The sequence below is a fragment of the Pseudopodoces humilis genome, chromosome 5, assembly GCF_049639895.1.
Source record: "Pseudopodoces humilis isolate 2021_Gansu_Grassland_sample_001 chromosome 5, ASM4963989v1, whole genome shotgun sequence".
Taxonomy (NCBI): domain Eukaryota; kingdom Metazoa; phylum Chordata; class Aves; order Passeriformes; family Paridae; genus Pseudopodoces; species Pseudopodoces humilis.
In genome coordinates, this window is record NC_142204.1 from 26,952,978 (window position 1) to 26,975,202 (window position 22,225).

At 35.3% G+C, this 22,225-nt stretch overlaps 1 protein-coding gene across 1 annotated transcript in view; it reads left to right on the plus strand.

The window, feature by feature from the left end:
- Nucleotides 1-22,225, plus strand: part of NUP205 (nucleoporin 205) — a 45,376-nt gene that overhangs the window by 3,025 nt on the left and 20,126 nt on the right. The window contains exons 2-22 of the mRNA XM_014249021.2: nt 62-204; nt 1,226-1,397; nt 2,332-2,476; nt 3,336-3,495; nt 4,655-4,883; nt 5,040-5,204; nt 5,967-6,142; nt 8,124-8,240; nt 9,413-9,550; nt 10,623-10,773; nt 11,544-11,749; nt 13,110-13,292; nt 13,935-13,985; nt 14,570-14,779; nt 15,592-15,691; nt 17,184-17,321; nt 17,578-17,767; nt 18,442-18,562; nt 19,067-19,148; nt 19,588-19,752; nt 21,829-21,953. Of these exons, the coding sequence (XP_014104496.2) occupies nt 62-204; nt 1,226-1,397; nt 2,332-2,476; nt 3,336-3,495; nt 4,655-4,883; nt 5,040-5,204; nt 5,967-6,142; nt 8,124-8,240; nt 9,413-9,550; nt 10,623-10,773; nt 11,544-11,749; nt 13,110-13,292; nt 13,935-13,985; nt 14,570-14,779; nt 15,592-15,691; nt 17,184-17,321; nt 17,578-17,767; nt 18,442-18,562; nt 19,067-19,148; nt 19,588-19,752; nt 21,829-21,953 (3,167 nt within the window). The remainder of the gene's footprint in view (nt 1-61; nt 205-1,225; nt 1,398-2,331; nt 2,477-3,335; nt 3,496-4,654; nt 4,884-5,039; nt 5,205-5,966; nt 6,143-8,123; nt 8,241-9,412; nt 9,551-10,622; nt 10,774-11,543; nt 11,750-13,109; nt 13,293-13,934; nt 13,986-14,569; nt 14,780-15,591; nt 15,692-17,183; nt 17,322-17,577; nt 17,768-18,441; nt 18,563-19,066; nt 19,149-19,587; nt 19,753-21,828; nt 21,954-22,225) is intronic.

A 22,225-nucleotide genomic window follows, 5' to 3' on the forward strand; every position in this document is an offset into this window, starting at 1 on the left:
ATATATAAAGAATTTGTTTTCTTCCTTTATTTCAAATACATTGTTTTATCTCTTCTTTTAGCTGCAAGCTTGTGGGGTCCATATAAGGACATATGGCAGACTGTAATGAATGCCATTTGGAAAAGGCAACCTGAAGCTGTTCATCGTCTCGATCAAGTCTTAAAGAAGCACAAATCTGACTTCATTTCTCTCTTCAGAAATCCGGTAATGGATTAATGCTCTCTTTTGGAATGAACTGGAGACTTGATGATTTACTCTGTCTTATATTCTTGTCTGACATGCTATTTTAGACCCTGACCATTCTTTTTATGTGACATTTTAACAGTACATAACACAGATGTGTTATACCAGTCTTGTTCTGCTGTAAGAATACAAAGAGTATTAAGTGGGAAAAAATAATACATACATATTAGTTTGTATCTTCTACAGGGTAATTTTATCTGTGATGTATTTTTTTTCTGTCATTATTTGAGTGCTATTTTGAAAGGAATAGTAAAAGTATCTGATGATCAGTCATGTATTAACTTTTGTTGTTATGCTTGTGTGTATGAAATAAAGCACAAAGCTATTTTGTCTGTCTTTACTCATGTTTCAGTCAGATTAACAAACACACAAAACAGGTGAACACATGAACTTAAAAAATACAGAATGTGTCTTGTTTGGAACACCAGATAATGTGAAAAACTCCCTGTTTCTTGGCTGGTGGATCATAAGGCAGTAACTAGAAATATACTTCCAGTGGTGTTATTTCTCCAGTAGTTTTTTAAAATGATAGGTCAGAAAATTTAACAGTCAACTATAGAGTTTTCATCAGTATATTTTAGCATCTCAGTTTAATGGAAAAAGAATGATGTAGAGAGTAGTAGGGGGTAACACAGCAGTTCTGATCAACAACCCAGATGTCTTTCACTGAGTTGATACCAATTCCTGTTGAGAACTGTATCAAAGTTTACTCTCAACCACTAGTATTTTGAGTAAACTAAATGTCAGCAATGATTGTATAAGATTATTTTTTTTATGTTCCCACAAAGAGACCACTGCAGTCCGAGCATGAAGCATTTTTAGGACGCCTTTACGATCTCTGCTTAAAAACACTGCCTTTGTTTTTATGATGACAACCTGACCTGACAGAACTGTATTTTTGAGGAAGGATTAACGTGTAAAGCTTTGTTCGGTATTTGATCTTGCCATTTTGAATAACTTCCTATGCTTGTTTCTCTTGCAGCCAAAAAATGTTCAGCAGCATGAGAAAATTCAGAAAGCAAGCACAGAAGGAGTTGCTATCCAGGGTCAGCAGGGAACTAGGCTTTTGCCGGAGCAACTCATCAGAGAAGCCTTTATCCTCAGTGACCTCTTTGATATTGGAGAGTTGGCAGCTGTTGAGCTCCTTCTAGCTGGTGAGAAGGGAAAATATTTAAGATCTGGAGAAATACAGCTTAAATAGGATCTTCTTATTTAAGTGTCTGTTTAAGGTGAATGCATGATCCTGTGAAGGCCTTAGCTTCCTAACACAGAATGTTCTCAAAAAGTTCTCACTGTAATATCATATAATAGCAGTGTTCTGAACCCTAATGTTTGAACACTCAGCTATTGCAAAGGGGGGAATATACTGAGGAGGTTTTTTGATTTACTTTCTTTATCATTGAATTTAAACATAATTAAAACATGATTGAGAATTTTTCCATAAAGTAGTCTAATAGATACTGATTCTTCAAATTATGTATTAGTTATATATTGCTGTGTGACACTGTAATCTAATAACTGATTATTAAGAGAAGTATTCTGGAGAGTGACACATTCTTTGTGTGGAAGATTGATTTTAGAATCGTTACATTAAAATCGTTAGTTGTTACTGGCTACTGTTCATTAACTTGAAAAATTCGTTCAAGAGGTAGATTGCATATTTGTTGCCTTTGGAAAGCCATCTTCAAGTCAGGCTCGCTTTCTATTTTGAACTTGAATTTTCAATATAATTTCTGATAGAAAATTTAATTTTGAATAAAAAGATATTTCTATGATAATGATCTTGAATTGATTATTAAGATGAGTACATATCAGTGGAAAATACCATTTGGACTAGGAAATTTATGGACTAGCACTTTAAAAAAAAATTTATATGATTTAATAGTTGAATGTTAATTTTACCAATAGCACTCATAATATATGGGATTTCTTTTAAGTGTGTGAAACAAATCAAAGGGGTAGTGAAAAATATCAGTTACTTGGAAAACAATATTTGTATTTAAATTAGAAATACAAAGATACAGAGCTGTTATCAAGGCATGTATGTTCAGCTTTCTTTGGCTATTTCTGTGTGTTTTCATTCACTAGGAGAGCACCAGCAGCCTCATTTTCCTGGCCTTACAAGAGGTCTAGTGGCAGTTCTGTTGTACTGGGATGGGAAAAGATGCATTGCCAATTCATTGCGAGCCCTCATCCAGTCACGCCAAGGCAAGACGTGGACATTGGAACTCAGGTCTGTATCAGGGCAATGAGCTGATCCAAGCTCCTTGTTTTGAGTGCTTTTAGAACTGATTAGACTAAAGGGAATATGTATAGTCTTGAATTCGCTTTTTTTCTCATAACCTGGTGCAGCTGCTTTCATGTTTGTTTCTTAAGCATAAACATTTTTTGCACGTATTTTTGTTGGATTATAGGGATATCTATTTTACTTTCAGTTATTTCACGCTACTTCACCTTTTGGCAGTATTTTACTTCAGACGCTCTCCCAGTCATTGTTGCTCTAACTAGTGCTGATTGCTCAGTATTTGAGAGCCCTGCTGTGTTCTGACTTTCTGTGTACTGTAAAAGGGAATTGTGCTCCTGCCTTTACTTAAAAGGAATGTACTATCTACTGGTGAACATCAAATGCTAGGTTTTTTTTTGCCTTGAAAAAGAAAGCAGTGCACACTGCTTGCTTCCAAGTTGAAAGCAGGGAAAGATGAAAAAATATATTCTAGTGTAAATACAAATTCTGAGTGCAGTATCTGGACAATTGCATTTACTAGTAAGAAAGAGCCTATGAGCTTGTGAGTTACGTGGGTCTTGGATATAATACTTTTTCCTTTTAATAGAAATCTTACTGAGCTTATCCCTGTTGTATTGTTATATTCTATGTTCTTGAACCTACAGCTACCTAAAGACTATCCATTCAGCATCATGTTTTGAGAGGGCAGTGCATACTGATTAGTGATGCACATTTTGTTGCTCTCTGTATATAATTTATTTGTATGTTTTGTTGTAATCAAATACATTTTATGAGATTCATTATTTTAGACATGTTTGTGACTGGAAAACTATGATTAATTGTTAAATTTATATTCTTCCCATTATAGTCAAGAGTTAATTTCCATGACAACACGCTTTACAGATGACCTAATGGAGCAGGGTTTGACTCAGAAGATCCTTACACTTGTGTCTCACATTGATTTGAACAATGAATTTGATAAACTCCAGAGAGAGCGAGGATTGGGCAGTGAGAAACATCGCAAAGAGGTAAAATTCACCGAGCATGGATATTCTTCTGTATTACTGAACACATTAGGATAGAGTTAGACTGCAAAGTGTCCTTTGCCTTTGCACAAAGTCTGCTACTGTCTGAGATCACTGTGCCACAGCTTGTGCAATATCAGTATGGGATTCACGTTGCTTCCTGCATTTCTGTTTTGCTGATGCTCTCAGGTGCTAGGGCATGCCTTATTTTTAGTGAAGAATTGTAACAGATAAAATCTGAGCCTAATGTTTACACTGTGTAAATTTTTTCTTTTTTTAAATGCTGAAGTCTGTATTTTAAATTATCAGCACTACCATTATCTGCACTATTGGCATAAGAAAAATGAACTAATTCATGAAGTACTAAAACAGATTGAAACCAAGTTGAATCAGGTGAATAATTCTCTTAATAATCCAATTGTTTTAATAGGAACAGAAGCATTTCTAATAGTAAAGTGAAAATTGCTTGAAAATACATTGTAATCTTTGTCATTCTTGAACTTAATTGACACTGTGACTAACTGCAGCATAATTTTTCTAACAGAAAGATTTTAAACATTATTGTTTCAATTTTAGAATTCCTTTCTAATGGGTGATTTGCCTAAAAATCATTCTGTGTAATAATAAATCAATTTATTTTCCCCTGAATAAAGAACTAGTCTTACACTTCTGCTATGAATCTAGAAACTATGGAAGGAATATCTTTTTCATTTATCTTAAATAACCTTAATTTACCTTAGTTTCACCTTAAGATTCATTTTTTGTGGCAAGGAGGAGGCTGATTGTATCTGGGGTAACTGCCAGTGCAGTTGTGTAATCAGAGACAGGGAATGTGACTTCTGTGTGATACATTTACAGCTGTGTAAATTTTATGTAGATTGATGTCTCCCGACCTTGACAGGGATGCTGATTTGTGTCTAGTCATATTCCCAGGTATCTACTCACACCTCTCATCAAATACATGGGAATATAAATGCAATTAACAAGCAGAAGTGTCCTTTTGTTGTTTAGCAAATAAACCCAACACTTTCTGTAGCTGCTGTCTTTAGAGTGATTTTTAGTTTAAGCCAGTCATCATGATTGACTGAGAAGGGCAAGTTGAACATGTTACCAGAATAAGTATATTCACTGGGTTGTTTTTTTTTTTGTTTGTCTTGTAAAGGTTTCTGATCTCATTAAAGAATGCCGACAGTCCTTGGCTGAAAGTCTCTTTGTCTGGACCTGTCAGTCCCCCCTGAGTAAGGATGACACTCTAATCCTCATAAGTTACCTGGAGAAGGTAACAGTGGAAGCTGATGGCTCGTTGGATGGTGTGAACTTGTCTCTTCTCATGGCTCTCCTCTACTGCTTTGATGTCAGCTTTCTGGAACAAGGGGCAGAGGATCGTGAAGGTAATGCTGGCAGCTTTCCCAGAAGTTTTATTGTACAGATGGACAAACTGTTGTTTGAGCAATTTTGTTATTGATCAGTAACAAATTGGCAGGATTTTGCATGCACTTTTTCACGTTTGTTTACTGAGTATTGGTTTTGTGTTATTGTTGTTGAAGACTTGATGCACCGTCTCCCTCTGCTAGCAGAAAGACAGTACATAGCAACGATCCACACTCGGCTTCAGGAGTCTCAGCCCTGGAAATTACCAGGCCTGCAAGCTACTGTTAGATTAGCCTGGGCACTGACACTGCGAGGAATATCCCAGTTCTCTGATGTGACAGGTAAATTACCCTGAAGTTCACTAGCTGCATATTAGTATTCAGAGCTTGCAAGTGGTGTAAGTCAAAGGATCTATTACCTTTCTGAAGTGTGGTTATTTTCCTTTGTGATAAAATTACCAATAACACTTCTTTAAAACTTTTTCTATGTGAGTTTGGTTGTAGTGAATTGAATTGCTCTGAAATGTACACAGGTGTAGAAGTAATTATTCACTAGACAGTAATAGTTGTCTCATTGAAGTGAAAGAGATTTTAATGTACTGGAAAATTCAAGGGTTTAGTTTTCAGCTTTAGTATCATTTGAATGCTTAAATCCAGAATAGATTATTGATTGTGTTTTTTTAGGTCTGTAGATATTAGACCTCAGTATCTTGATGATGAATCTATTCATAATTTTCTATTTTCCTCTCTGAACCTCACAAACCTTCTAGCTTTCTACTATGTCAAAATTGAGTCTGCTCCAAAATATCTAATAAAGAAAATGCAAACATTATAATTAATGTTTAATTAAGGTTGATTTGTGATTTTTGGTTGGCTGCCTTTTTTTTGGGGGGTAAATGGATATGCACTGTAACATTAATTAAAATAGAAAGTTGAGGTCATCATCTGCCATTAATTTATCTTTTTTTCCGTCTAATTCTCCTGTACAGGAGAAAAAACAGAATTGATAGAAGCATGGAAATTTGCATGTCAGCTGTGTATCCTGAAATACATGTATTTGTTAGCAGATTGTTATTTAGTTCTTTTGTGAATTTTGTTGCCCAGCTCTAGCAGAATTCACTGAGGCAGACGAGGCAATGGCAGAGCTAGCAATTGCTGATTATGTTTTCCTGTTCCTGACTGAATCTGTTGTGGCATCTGAAAATTTCTACCAAGAGGAATTTTACATTCGCAAAATCCATAACCTTGTCACGGACTTCCTTGCACTCATGCCAATGAAAGTAAGTTGTTTGTGTGAATAGCACATGCTGAGAAATGTGGGCAGCTCTTCTGTATTTCTGTTACTTGGATGAGGTAGCACTGAGATTCAGACATGGTGCTCAGCTTGAGGTCCTGCACTTCAGAAAACTTGTTCACTTTATAGAAGCCGTAATGTTCAGGGTTTGTTTTCCACACTGAAGTAGAAGGTGGTTTTTAAAACACTTCAGTGTGGTGGGATTTGCAAAACCAGCTTTTATGGTGGTATAGTGTTTGTTTTACATGATTAAAATTTAAATGAATGCTGAAATTCCATTTTACGCTGGGTCTGTGGTTTTTTTTGTGTGTTTGGTTGGTTGGTTTTGGTTTTTTGGTTTTTTTGGTTGTGTTTTGTTTTGTTTTGTTTTGTTTTTTGGTTTTTTTTGCTTTGGCTCAGATTTCCAGTTGGTTGTAGCTAATGCCTGAAGACAAAGAGAGGTGTTCATTACAAGCAGGATTTTGTAATACAGGATGTAAGACAAAATCAGACTATTGACTTGTATTCTAATTTGATGTAGGCCAGTACTAGTTGTTTCACAGGAAATTGTTAGTACACAATTGGGGTATAGCCCTACAAGGCAACTTGTTGTCTTAACTGCCGATGTAGTTGGCTTATGTCCACAGCTATTTCTACTGAATCTCAGAGTTGAGGTAAAAAGAAGTGTATGTTTGCAGGATCTTTGTTTTGCTTTATGTATATATCCTTAGTTCAGTTTTATTTAAGTCTCGAAGTCAGCATTTTAATTAATTCTTCTGCATAGTTTTAGCATTTATGCTGCTTGCCAATGATGATTTGGGTAAATCTTTTGGTTGCCTGCATTATATTTGTTCAGAACTTGATAATTAGCTTTAGTACCTCAAATAATTATTTAATTTATAAACATCAGGTTTTTTCTTGTTCAGTTTGATTTAGCTAGTTTGCTTTGACCCTTTCCACAGTTATTTCTAGCTTTTAATAATTTTTTCTTGTTATTATTTTTAAACTATTTTTTCTCAATGAGACACAATTTTTCTGCTCATTCAGATTTGCACATTGAAATATATTATAGACCATGAACTAGTCTCTATTGACTGTCAACATGTTTTATTTTTTTATGAGTTGAATTGATTGCTTACTTCTGTTTCTTGTTCTTCAGTGTCTCCTTAATATTTAACAAGCCCTTTAATCTCATGTCTGTTTGCTTTCTGTAAGTCTCTGTTGTGGTCTCATGTCAAAAGCTTTTTGAATTTAAAATTAAATTCAAAAATTTAATTGTCAGCTGTTTTTTGTTTAGTAATTAGCTTTTTCAACACAAAGATGTTTAGGATGTTGATTAAATGGCTAATTTTTTTTAAAAATTGCTGCCATTCTTCTTGCTCTTCCCTCTTGTTTTTCCAAGTAGTGTTTCTTGACATGTGATAATGCTTCTGGCTGGGACAGAGTAGCTGCAAAGCTGCATCAGTTCAGAACTTTCCAAGTCCTAAAGGAGCTGCAAGTAGAAGTAGTCTTTAATGGTGAAGAAGGGTACAATCCAGGGATCTGTATACAGGAATCCATATTTTGCATTCATGTTTGCATTTGTATTATATGTTTCTTTTCACTCCTTGTGAATAATGGTCTAGCATTCTCTGAAACTAAGCTGTCTAGCTTTTAAGTTAAAAGGAGGAAAAGGATCCACCTTTTGGAGCCAAACCAAAATATCTGGTGCAGTCAGGAAAAAGTCCCATGATGTAAGTTCAGGGCTTTTGCTATGCACTGAGGGCTTTGGCAGTAAGCAAGTGGTTGGCTATAACTTTGAGTGCAAGCTCTTGCTGGGGAGAGAGGTTTGAAAAAATAGAAAATTTAATATTCTTGTCATGTTTGTGCGAGTACATTTGCCTTCTTAGTTTTAATATGCCATATAGACAATTCAATTATTTCTGTTCTATTTTGTTCTTAGCTAAATATAGACCACTGTTTCTTTTTCCACTTCATAAATCCTGCAGGTAAAACAACTGAGAAATCGTGCTGATGAAGATGCTCGCATGATCCACATGAGTATTCAGATGGGTAACGAGCCACCTATTTCCCTTCGAAGAGATCTGGAGCATTTAATGCTTCTAGTAAGCCTTATTTTCTTGTAAATTACTGTGACAAATAATGATTGTGACTTTTGTTTGTCATCTGAAAACTCGTATCTGAATGATTCCATATGGGTCATGGATCTTTCCCTTTTGGGATGATTTTTTTTTCTCTTAAGTACAAATGCTTTTCTATAATTTTTTTATATAAAGGGATTAATTTACTGCCTTGGTTTCTGATGTTAATGTCATGGTGTTTTTTATTTCTTAGTAAGCAAATACTGCATTGCTTCTTATGTTTGAAGCTTTTAGAGGTTTTAACCCGCTGTTGACAAATACTCTGATAAACAGTTTAAATGTTTAAATAATTCTCATGCTGATATATTTGCAATGATAGTTGTGGAAGACTGTTTTGTATTTGCTGTAGAGTAGGGTCTGTAAAGTGACTCCATCAAGGCTGGTGGAATTACAAATTCCCTTATTTCAGTAGAGTTTTAACCATAAGTGTACATTTTAAAGAAAGAGTTTTCTGTCATATTTCTAATAAAATAAAGAAAATCCAAATAAAATAAAATGGAAATAAATATAATTATATTTATTTAAATATTAGTTATTACTGTTACTTAACTGCACTTTCAGAAAAATCCATGTTGAAAAACAGATTTGCATGTTGAACTGAAGTGTTTTATATTTTCTGGTAAATTAAAAATTTGTAGTACTATCTTTCCCAAAGATACTCCTTTAAGTTATAGGACATTATCAGGAAAATTTGTAGTGAAATGCTTTCTTAAACAGCTCAGATAGATCTAGTTAACTTAAACGAGGAACTAGAAAAAATTGCTGTGAGAAATTTGTATGTTCAGGAAGCAGGTAAGATTTCTAATTATGATACCAGCTAACTTGTAAAATTAATATATAAATGTAGGCGTATGGTTGTTTAAGGAGAAATGACATCGGGTCTTTTAGCAGTGATTTAATCCATAATAATTAAATAGAAAGTTATTACATTTTCACTGATATGTGCATTTTGAATTTTGCTGGCTGTCACTAGTTCCAATACTATTATTTAGAAGCTGTAATTTTCAGGAAGTTTTAAGAACTAGAACACCAGCCCTGCAATGTTTCGCCTAATCTAGAAGCAATGCTTGTTCTTGAAGTAATTGTTTTTTCTTCCTGGAGTTGATACTTTTCTAGCATCTTCCTTTTTCTGACAGATTGCTGAGTTGTATAGGAAAGACCCCTTTAATCTGGAACTTGCCCATGAGTACTGGTGTCCGTCGGAGCCGCTGCAGACATCCACCATCATGGGCTCCTACCTTGGAGTAGCTCACCAGCGACCTCCTCAGCGCCAGGTTATCTTGATTTTCTTGAGTAATTACTAGTAATTGGAAACCAAAATAACCAAAATAACAGAAAAACCTCAAGCAACAATTTTTTTTGTGTCCTTACTACAGATAGCCTCTAAGACTACCATACCTTTATTCAATGACTGATTTGCATGTATTCTGATCTGCATGGCATGTTTTTTGTTGCTTGCCCTAAAATGAGCTACTGCTCATTCATGGTTGTCAATAAACTTACCAAGAAGGAGTACTGACAAACCTCTGTGAAAATGTTGTTTAGGTTTAATTTGTTACAGTTGCTAAATGGATTCTGATAGCTCTCTTGTGTTTTTTGTCTGATGACTTCTGCATGCCTTTTTCATGTAACTGAGAAGTTAGATTCCTAAACAGTTAAAAAACCCCAACTTTATTAACTGCAGTTGATAGTATTTTAGGGGTAAAAAGTCTTGAGAATTCTTTAACTATTTAAAGTCCAAAAATTATAGTCTGTAAGAGACAGAACTTAAAACTGGAATGAAGAAACAATCTAAGCAGATAAAGCAGACATTCCAAAAACTCTTTGGATACCTGGGGTGCTGTCAGCCCTCAATGCTTCTTGAAGGACTGTGCAGTGCTAGGCAAAACCTTGCATGAGACAAATCAGACACATCCCAAGACCCACCCAGAATACTGGCAACTTAAATTAGGGCCGGGTGCAATCTGAAAGCAGCCTAATATGACCCTGAAAGGAACCACTGTGTGTGTGTCACTGTTCAGGTATATGACAAGCACATTGAATTCTTCACTTGCACTGTGAAATGTGCTAATAATCCTCCTGTGGAACATTTGGGAGCTGAAGTAAATTTTATCCCTAGAAATATAAGGTTGGAAAATTAATGCATTTTGCAGTTACATGAGTTATTTTGTTTAGTTTCTCTTTCAAACATGTCTGACTGAATAGGCCAGTCTACAAAGGAACTTGTCTACCCCACCCTGATTACGTTAGAATCTGTTTTCTAACTTTTATTGCCTAATGTTTTCCTAATAATACTCAGATTTACCTTTTTTTTTTTTTTTAAACACTGATCTTTATTTGTTCTAGGTTGTCTTGTCAAAGTTTGTTAGGCAAATGGGAGATCTACTTCCTTCCACAATTTACATCCCATATTTGAAAATGCTGCGGGGACTGGCTAGTGGGCCTCAGTGTGCTCATTACTGCTTTAGTTTGCTAAAAGTCAATGGCAGTAGTCATGGTAAGAGAAGTGACACTTCAGCTCTTTCTCAACTCCTTTTCTTTCGAAAAGTGCGAGGACTCATTTGAGATGGATTGTGGTTTCATACTTTTAACATTTCATTATTAGTATAAAGATGAAATTGGAAGGCTTTACTTGGAACTGTAATCTGAAAAAAAAACCCTGACCTGACAGATAATTAGATGTTTGAGCACCTTAGCAAGCAATTCACTTAGTGAAATAATGTTTGTTTTAAAAAAAAAAAACCTGTCTTAACACCATAAGAAGTGCGATTGTCAGTATTCTTATTATAAAACAAAAAATGAGTAATGTCTTAAAATTAGCTGTATTTACAAAATATACAATGTAACTTTCCTGAGCTAACTTTGTTGAGAAGCACTTTGTTCAGTTAGAATTTTTTCATACATGTAATATAATAGCACATTCTCAAAGTAAGAGATGCTGGCCAGTCCTGTGTTTTGCATTCATTTTGCATTGGTCAAATTATAGGAAAAAAAAACCCTACTTCAAAGATACAAATACTACTGCAAAGATTCCAATTCATAAAACTTTATACTAGTTCTTTGTATTGGCACCTTTCTGTCTCAAAAAAAACATAAACAAGCAAAAATTCCCAAACCCAAGTGATTAATTTTGGATACAATAACTTTCCTTTGAACTTTACTTTTTCCTTTACATAGGAATGTTTTCCTTTTAGTTTTAGCTACCCTGCTTTTCACCCTGTGAAAGAGTAGAAAGAAAATTTTGTCACCTGTTGATCGTTTTTCTAGCGGAAAACATCCAAGGAGCAGGTGGCAGTCCTGTCTCCTGGGAGCATTTCTTCCACTCTCTGATGCTTTATCATGAGCACTTAAGGAAAGACTTGCCAAGTGCAGACAGTGTCCAGTACCGTCACCTGCCTCTCCGAGGCATCACGCAGAAAGAACAGGATGGATTAATTGCGTTTTTACAGCTGACCACTGTTATTGTCAATTGGGTAAGTAACCTTTTACTTGGTTTTCTTTGTTAATACCTTTTTTCCCTTTCAAATCGTCATCATTCAGCTCTGAAGTTCTTCTTGACCAAAAAAGTATGTAAGGAAAATTTATCCAGCAGTGGTCATTTTATTAGTGACCTCCAAAAGTATGGAAAGCATCAGGAGTAACCGTAATGACCAAACACTGAAGGTGTAGGTGAAGCAGAAAGAGATGATGCCTTTTCCTGTGTTGTTGGTATTGCTGATTTTCTTGCTTCCTTAACTCTGGTGGTGGTAATGGAGATGTCTTTCAGAAGTGTGAGGTATATTCACAATAAATCACTAGGGAGTAGGAAAGTTCTCTGCCTTTATTTATGAGTTTGAAAAAGCAAAAGTAATAGTTGAATTCAAAAGGAATGTGATCAGCTGTGAAACTTGCCTCCAGGGTTATGATTTAAAATGTCCCTAAACCAAAGGTGTAAAATGTTTTGAATGAATTGACTGGAAGAGAATTCCAAAAGAATAAAATTGCAGTGCTTAATTTTGTATTGTAAATTGTCTGTGTAATTCTGAATAGTGTAGAATTCTGCTCTTAAGTACCCACCAGACTTTGCAGCCTAAAGGTTCTGTAATACAGCGAGATAGCCTTGATTTTGCTGGCACAAACACAACACAGGTCAGTGAAACTAAAAGTCATCTTTGGTGGTAATGATAATGGGGTGATCCTATTTTGGCTGTAATGTCAGCATTGGATGTGCATGGAGAAAAAGTGAACTCTTAAAACTAATATTTCACGGCATCATCAAATAGCAATCTGGGATGAAGATAAATTTGTTCTAAGGATTCAAGGAATTACCATTTGATGAGGCTAGAGGTTTGTTCCTGTCAGTGGTTCATCTCAGAGTCCATAGTGAGCTTACATGAGTGATGATCCTGTTCTTAGACTGAAACAAATTGATGTAAGTTCTTAGTAAATGTCCAAATGCAGTGTGAGTTCATAGAAATATATACATAGGAATATATAGGATGTATGTAATAGAAATGCTAATAAAAGTCCCTCTACCTACCCATGCTTGAAGGAGCTGCTAGAGTGTAAGTACTTAAACACTAATCCTGTGAATGTGTGTGTAGTAAAAAAAAAGTGGGCTGTTATAAGAAGCTTATATTATCCAAAGAATTTTTCTGTGTGGATAGGCACAATTTTAGTACTTGTAAGTCTTTATACTCAGCTTTTTGTTTAACAAAAATTATTTGCTTTGGAATTGTCTACTATTCTTTTGATATTTTGCATACCTTCAAGTACAAAGCAGAGTCTTTGGTACTGAACTGTGAATTAGAGATTATTGCAATGTGCAGTTCTGTTTTCTGTTGAACTCCGTAGAGTGAGAATGCTCGCTTGGCTCTTTGTGAGCACCCACAGTGGACACCAGTAGTGGTCATCTTGGGACTCCTGCAGTGCAGCATTCCTCCTGTTTTGAAAGCAGAGCTATTAGAAACTCTTACTGCTTTTGGAAGATCTCCTGAAATAGCTGCTTCACTCTGGCAATCCCTGGAATATACACAGGTATTTTAGGATTTTCAGTCCTTGGAACTGTAGCATCCTAGTTTGTTGAAACTGCCAGTAGTACGTATGAAATAGTATTGCATTTCCTCCTGAATTTTCTTTTTGCCATTGTTGAATATATTTTTTTTCACTTAATTAATTTTTTGGACTAATTCTGAGAATGACAGTACTGCCTCAGAAATGTCATTGGCTGTCCTTATTTTACATCAGTATAAGTTTCCTAACAGTCCTAGTAACAGTGTAATTGCTCCCTTATTTTTAGTTGCTAATAAGAGATCCTGACAATAATGACATCTCATCACCTTTGCTTCCTAATTTATGGTATTTCTTAAAATATACTGTTGTAAGAGATAATGAAGGAAATGGCTTTCCCCTACCCAATGTAAGATAAAAATAATTTATGTAAAAAGGTGATACAGATCTTGGAGGATGTAAAGCTGGAAGCATGCAAGTGTCAAACATAATCCAGCCTCACAGACAGAAAAATCTTGGCTTTTTATCCTTTAAATGGATTTAGAAAAACCTCTTCTTAGATCTAAAATGTGATGAGTATCTTTTTTTACTCCTGATAAAAATGATGAAGATGCACTTTGATTATCTGAAATGTGTTGGTCTGTTTTCATTTCTCTTTCTGTTATGAAGATATTACAAACTGTGAGAAGTCCAGGCCAGAGACAAGCAATTGGTATTGAGGTAAGAGAGTCTCTGTACCTAGGCAGCCTCTCTGATCATCTGTGTATGCATTTGGGAAGCACTTGCAGAGACTGCCTCTCCTTCTGTGTCCATGGGAAACTTTTCTAATAGATACCGTTGTTTCACTGCTTTGTAATTTATTTTCAAGCCTGCTTGTAATTTCTGGAAAATTTTATCTGTATTTACATTTAGTTCAGCTTTATACTAGTAACAGAACAGCATCAAAATCCTCAAATTCCTCATGAACGCTTCATACTAAGATTTGCCTAAATTGGACTCACTTTTGTTATGTCTTGGTACAGCTCACTTTACTTCTAACAACAGTAAAAGCAAAGTAGGTAAATGTTGAGGTGTATCTTCTAGTAGCTCAGAAAGGAATGAATGTGTGCTGCTGAACTGAAATAACAATACTGATGCTTTGTTGCTTTTGCTCTGTTTGTGCTGTACTGTAGACAGAAAAGGTGCTAAGTTGATTCGCTGTGAAGTAATCAACAGATGATGCTATTATATTATTTCTAACATGTTTCTTCCTCCCACAAAATCTGTGATTTGTCTCCTCCTCTTTTTGCTGACCTCCTGGGAAGGTTGAATTGAATGAGATCGAGTCCCGATGTGAGGAATATCCTTTAACTCGAGCCTTCTGTCGACTCATCAGCACACTGGTGGAGAGTTCATTCCCAGCTAACTTGGGAGCAGGTCTCCGCCCTCCAGGCTTTGATCCCTATCTCCAGTTCCTCAGGGATTCTGTGTTTCTCCGATTCCGCACCAGAGCTTACCGGAGAGCTGCTGAAAAGGTAATTTTTGTTTGAAAATATGTTTTTTCTTAGGATATAGGTGTTGATGTGGCTTAGATCTGTTTGAGAAAGCTGTGCAAGTTTGATGCAGTAAAAGTAACCTAGAGCACTTGATAGTGTTTTGATTCTGTTAACAGCTAATATTTCAACTCATGGGTCAGGATCAGGAGCCTGTATCAAGTATCTTTTAGAAAAGAAGATTTTATTCCTAAATTTCAATTTGCTGTACAGGATTCTGCAAGTCTACTACATGGCTAGTGACTTCTGAACACAACATGCCCAAATCTACAAGTCAGATTTGTCCTTTTCTCAATGTTACCTCAGGAAATATTTCTGACTTGCTAAGCAATTTGGCTTTGTTTTACAATACTTGTGGTTGAAAGCACATGCTAAACTGTATCCTGGAAGCTGGTTATTCCTGGTCTATTCTTAGCTGTGTACCTAATAAAGACTATTTATGCTTATAATTAAATAAATAATAAAATTAATATTTTAATTAATAAATTAATTAATAAAAACTATTCATTGCTTATAGTTACAATATCCTGACATGTATATTGTATAATAGAGCCTAAAACAGGTAATAAATCTGTTTCAGTGTTCCATTTCACTTAAGAAGGAAAGCTTAGACTTTCAAATGATTTGATATGATGAAGTATAGTGTTGTTGGCATGACTATCTAATTTTGAAATACGAACTCTAATTCTAATCAAGTGTATCGCTGCACTGTGTGTTGTGTTCTTTCTCATCTTGGCCTTGTTGCTTCAGTACCAGTCTGAATCTCTGTATGATTTGTTTTTCATTATTTGCAGTGGGAAGTAGCTGAGGTAGTTCTGGAAGTGTTTTACAAATTATTGCGGGACTACGAACCTCAACTTGAAGATTTTGTGGACCAATATGTGGAGTTACAAGGTTAACTTGTTCACTTATTCATTGACAAACAGAATTCTAGCTTGTTTTGCTCTGTTGCCTCTATCATGGGATTTTGTTTAATATTGCAAATAAGCTGGTGGAAAGCTAGAAGAAGACTTTAAATTAGGAAAATGTAAAAAAAAATTCCACATAGTATCAAGATGTGCATTGCTGACTCAGTAGGTTTTCGTGTACACTATTTTCTACTTCCCTGTCTCTGCAAGGAGAATAACTTCTGTCTCTTTCATTTCTGATTTGGTTGAAGAGCAACATTTGATACTAGAACAGCACCTCGGTTTTGGCTTTTTCCTCTGGACTTCTTCGGTCTATTTCTGAATTACCACTATTTGTAGGGTTAATTTAAAGTTGTCATTGTATTTGAGATAACCTTTACTATTAGTATTACTGATACATGAATTATTGAAAGCAGACAGTAGCAGCGGAATTGTGACCTGAAGTAATTTAATTCTGAACAACTATTCTTTAAAAGGCTAAAGTAGATTACAGTTGCCTCATTATAGGAAATCTAAGGCTTATTTGGGCTCTGATTTTTTTTTCTTGAAACAAAGTTTCCTATAATGAATTCATCCTGATGCCTGTGGATTTTCTTGTAGCAATGCTGCGAGAGTTGTTTTCTAATTGAATTAGAGTTGGAAGGCCTCTGTGCCTCATACTTTGACAAAGAGTACTTGGCAGCATAACTAGCTCAGAGAATTTGTTACCTTCAGCCTGTCCTCAGCTATCCTTCAACTTGTATCATTATTTGTGGGTTCCATGGTGAGTTAAGAAGTGGGTTAATCTAGTTTTGAGTAGATGCATCTTTTTAACAGATTCAGTGTGTGGCTCCACACTGTTGGTGTGTGATGGAGTGGCACACATGGAATCAATGGAAGAAGGGCATTTTTAAAGCTGATGCCAAAAGAAACTGTACCCTTGTTCTCACTTGAGTGTTAAAAAAGATTCTTACTGTTTTCCTTCTTTCATCTACCACAGTTTATGAAGAGCCTAGATAAATTAGAAGCATTAGTCTTCTTTTATTTCATATCATGAAGGTCTTTGAATTTTAGGCTAGTAGTTTCATTTTTGCATACGTTGTTACAATTTTGGAGTTTATCCCTTCTCTGTGAGGATCAGGGGTTTGGTGGACATTCTCTTTGACTTCTGGAAATGCTTTTTCCCTCATTCAGGATCTTTGTGCATGGTTGGGGGGGGGTGTAGCCTTTTTCCAGTTTCTTTATGATCAGATCTGCCTGGGATTAAATTTGAAATTGTGCTATTAGATACTGGAAAGTAATGGCAATTGCCTTTACGACTCTTCCCAAACTTAAAATTTCCTCAATGGCTTCTGTATAAAGAAAATCTCTGAAGACTTTGTACAAAGAATTTTGATTAGAATCATGGGGGCTGTTATGTTTTGTAGCTTATGCTAACTTGACTAATAGAAGGGGTTTTTATTAGAGGTTATTTTTTTTTTCACTCCTTCTGTCTTTAGGAGAAGAAATAATAGCATATAAACCACCTGGATTCAATTTGATGTATCATCTGTTGAATGAGTCCCCAATGCTGGAACTTTGCCTTAGTTTGCTAGAAGAAGGGGTTAAGCAGCTTGATACTTATGCTCCATTTCCTGGTATGTGCCTAGAATTGATTTTTCATCTGAAGTTAAAATGTATAGTAAGTAGGATTTAAAGCTGATATTGCATATCTGTAACTTGATGTTGTATCTCTTGTATACAAAAATCAAAATCATGTTTTGGGGGAAGTTTTCCTACTGGTAAACAACTGACAGGTTTTTTTTTCTTGGTGAAAGGCTTGATTAATGACATTTATGAAAGTGGTTTATTTAGCTGCTCCTTTTTATTTCTCATGTTCTTTGTGCATTGCAGGGAAGAAGCATTTAGAGAAAGCTGTACAGTATTGCCTTGCACTTCTAAACTTAACCCTACAGAAGGAAAATATTTTTATGGATCTGTTGCGGGAGAGCCATCTTTCCCTTATTGTCACACCACTGGAGCAACTGCTTCAAGGAATCAATCCTCGCACTAAAAAGGCAGATCACGTGGTGAATATTGCTAGGTATGTCCAAAGTTCTGAGAAGGGAGGAGTTTTGGAGGCACGGAAGTGTTTGGATCCTGGATCTTTTCACTGGTTTCACTAGCCAGTGCTCCTCTTTACATAGAGCATCTCATGAAACTTTTTTTGGTGAGGGAAGATGTCTTCACAGGTGGTATGATCTGTGATTGAATACTGCAAGATTGGGATCTGTATTTATAGTTTTTCTTCCTGTATTTCCCCCCTCTCATGATTTCTTTCTGTCTACCTTATGATCAATGATTCCCTTGCATATAATTTCATTTTGCCCCAGACTTTGGTTGTCAGAGTGGGAAAGTTAAATGAATTTGGTAATTGGCCATGTTTTACAGTATTGTCCATTATTTACCGTATTAAATGCCTACTAGCAGTTGTTTTAATTTATGCAGTAGCGTTTAATGTAGATTGTGGATAAAAAGAATGATAAAAATTCCAGGAAAGGTTGTTATCCCTACTCAGACTACTCATCTGTCCCAATGGAGGACCATTCAGTGTTTCATATGGAGTGAAATTTTGTTTGAAGCATTAATGTTATCTCATGTAATTTGATTTGTAAATATTTTAGTTCTAAATGTTGTTCAATGTCTTATCTGTGCATTACCATCTTGAAAAAGTTAAATTCTCAACAACTTTGTTGCTATAATCTTGTGTCTTTAAAGGTATCTTTACCATGGAAACAGCAATCCTGAACTCGCTTTTGAAAGTGCCAAGATTTTGTGCTGTATTTCTGATAATTCCAACATCCAGATAAAACTAGTTGGTGATTTCACTCATGATCAGGTAAGTCTCTGTTTCTTTGAATCTGAAAGATTCTTTGAATCTCCAAACCAATGGAGAAGTACTGGGGCTTCATAATGTTTATTTAAAGGATAGGTTTCTAGGTCAACTACATTAAGACTGTGTTTTGTTTTATCTCTACCCACATATAAAACATCTTTCACTGTGGCATTGGAAAAACAATTATTTAATTAATTGAAAAAAACAAAATCATGAATGTTTTCAAGAAGAAAATGGGCAATATTCTTTGAGATAGGGACTTTATAGTCTTCAATCTGTGAGAATAATTTAGCATATGTAACATCAGTAGATGTTTTATTTTCTGTTCATTGGCTAATTGCTAACCTGCTCATAGAACAGCTGTGACTCTTAACTCTTGCTTATTAAGTAGGCTGTATAATTTTTGTGTAGAAGTTCTGTCAACTTACATGAAGGGAATTATGAAAAATGTTTGGTTTAGTACTCTTAAAATTGGTTTCATTTCCGTCCTTCTGTTGTTGAATACAGAGTGTTAGCCAGAAGCTGATGGCTGGATTTGTGGAATGTTTAGACAATGAAGATGCAGAAGAATTAATTAATCCAGATGAGGGTATGTATAAGGCTTCTTAAAATGGCTTGAACAGTTGTCTTCTGCATGGAATCAAATTAATGAAAGAAGTGTAAAAATGCTTTTAAGTCAGGAAACAATCTTCCTCTGTTTTCTGTGGAACTGGACCTTTAACAGAATGAAAAGCACCTGTTTTTGGTAAAATATGTGCACAGTTTGATGAGCCAAGTCCAAACTGAGTCTGTTTTCAGAAGACAAGTATTTAACATTGCTTTGGATATATTATTTACAGCTGTATTAACAGTAATTTGGAATTTTGTTTTTGTATCTCTTCGCAGTAATATAAATTGATCCCTCAACATCCTTGTATTTAACTAGAAGACACAAAAGATTATTCTATTAGATGGATTTTTTTACTTAATTAGTCACCATATCTGCTTTTTCTCCTTTTTCTTTTTTTTTTTTTTTTTTCCTAATCAAGAGCTGGAGCCAGAAAAGAAGCGGGCACAAATCCATCATGAAACAAGGATCCATATTCTGAATCTCCTTATCACCTCTCTTGAGTGCAGTCCTCCCAGCCTAGCTCTGTATCTCTTGGGATTTGAACTGAAGAAACCTGTCAGCACCACAAACTTGCAAGATCCAGGTATGAAGAGGAGAGGTTGATATGCCATTTAATCAGTTCTGTTAACAACACTGAGAATATTTATTGGGAAATTCATGGGGAAAAGCAGTTCCTCTTCAGTTTAAGAATAAAACAACAGGCCTTGTTCAAACCCTCAAAAGCTACATGAAAAGATGTATTAATATTCAAATGCAGCATTTAAACAACTTTAGGATTTGATTCTTTGTTTCTTTGTTTAAGTTGGATTTTGGAACAGACTTGAAATTAGAATTGTGCGGGAAAATGATAATTTAGAAGTGAAACATTAATTTATTTACTGTTTAATACAGTGTAGTTATGTCCCTAGTACAAAGAAGTTTATTTGATGATCCAAATAGTACCTACATATGACAGCATGTGAACCTGAAAAACATATAATCGCTTTGAACTAGTTCTACTTCTTGGCTATTGTTCTGTCCTTCTTCAAAATCCTGTTTAAAATTATTTATAGGAAAGAAAACCATTGTTATTCTTGAATGTTGCAGAGGAAAACCTTTCAGAACATGTATACTTTCATTCTAGTGCCAGAAATATATAAATATATTAATTATGTATGAATATATATATGCAAACTTTAGAAATATCACTCCTGCTGCTATAAAGTTGAATTGGTGGGAATAATAGTGTGTTAGTATGTGTCTTTTTGCCTCCTCAATTTCTAGTTGGTATTTTACAGAACAGACTGAGCAAGTCTAGCAGAGATGGTCAGGAGCTGGATTACTCAGCCTTTGAGGAGAAGCTGAGGGAAGTCTAGAAAAGAGAAAGGCTTTGAGGGGATCTAATAGAAATCTTTGAACACCTGCAAAGACATAAATGACAGGATAAAACCAGACTCTTCAGAGGAGTGTGGCAGGAAGATGAGAGGCAATGGGCATAAAATAAAACAAGAGAGGCTCAATTTGGATAGAGGAGAAATTTCCTTGCCAGAGAACAGTGAAGCAAGTTGGCTATAGAGGTTATGCAGTCTTCATGTTTGGAAATTTTCAAGACCAAACTGTCTAAAGGCATGAACAATGGTCTGATATCATAGCTAGCAGTAGTTTAGTGTTGAGATGTTGTGGTGTCCCTTCCAGTCTGAAATACAAGGTTATTTCTCAGCTGTTTTGAAGGATGTTTTATATAAACAAGTTTGAAGAAACATTCAGTAATTTGCTTTTAATTTTTTCAGAAGAATATTTCTCATTATCTTTAGGTTTGTATTGGATGCTATGGCTTAGCAGTTTTTAGTTCTCCATAGTTCTAAATGAAGGGTAGATAGGACCTGAATTTTACTTCTTCAGATATTGTGAAATTCAGTAGTTCCACAATACAGGTAACTAATCTGCACACAATTTTACAGGGTATCATATGTTAGGTCAGTGATGAGGAAATCTGTCTCAAAGGTGTGACAGACCATGCCCACATCTTTCAATTATCTTGTTAATAATGTGAAGAAATAATGACCCTAAGACATTTACCTCAAGATAATAATTTCCTGCTAAAGCATAAATTATACATGTTGGAACAGAGAAGATTATTTCCCCTGTAAGAACTCTGGTTATTGATGCTTTTACTGCTTCAGGACCTCTTTCTGTGTCAATTTAATTGGCTAAAGGAAGAATGCAAAAAGACAGGATTTTAACTTCAGTATTAAAACCTCTTCCCTATTCCCCTTGGTCACAGTATCAGGTGCCTTTAGGAGAATTAGTCATATAATGGTTGTATTTGTAAAATAAGACAGAAATTTTTACATTTTTTAAAGCTGTTCTTTGAAATTGTCAAATGGCTCTTTGCTTAAAAGTGTAAAAGCAAGAATTCATATTGATTCACTAGCATCTCAAAAGCCCGCAGACCAACTATAAATATTTTCATTAGGTTTTTGCTGAGATATGGTTCCTGCTTTGAAATTAAGTAATGGTGATAAAACTTTGCCAGATGTTTTTGCTGCAGCTCTGTGGAGCAGGATTGTGTAGCACAGGGTATCTGAACAATTTAGGTTCTCGGTTTCTGTGTACTTGACATATATTGGCTATGGAGGAAAGTAAGATTAAGAATGTCAAGTTATTTTTCTCTTTCCAGGTGTCTTGGGTTGCCCACGGACTTGCCTTCATGCTATTTTGAACATACTGGAGAAGGGTACGGAAACAAGGAATGGGCCTACAGCAGTTCGGGAATCTCCCCATCTTGCAGAACTCTGTTACCAGGTATTCACCATATTTTCTGTTGGCGTATACCGAAAGTGGACTCAAAGTAAAATCAGCTGCTTCTTGGTTGGTGAGCACAGATGGTTGATGACTCTGATAATGGTTTCATTTTTGAAATGAATATGCCAGTTTTTTACAGACATTGAATTCTTTCTATTTTACCTTCTTCTGTTTAAAATAATATATTGTAGCATCACAGAAATCAAAGGATCTGCACTCATGTCAGAAACTTGGAATTAGAATATACTTATAAAAATAAATCTAAGTATTTT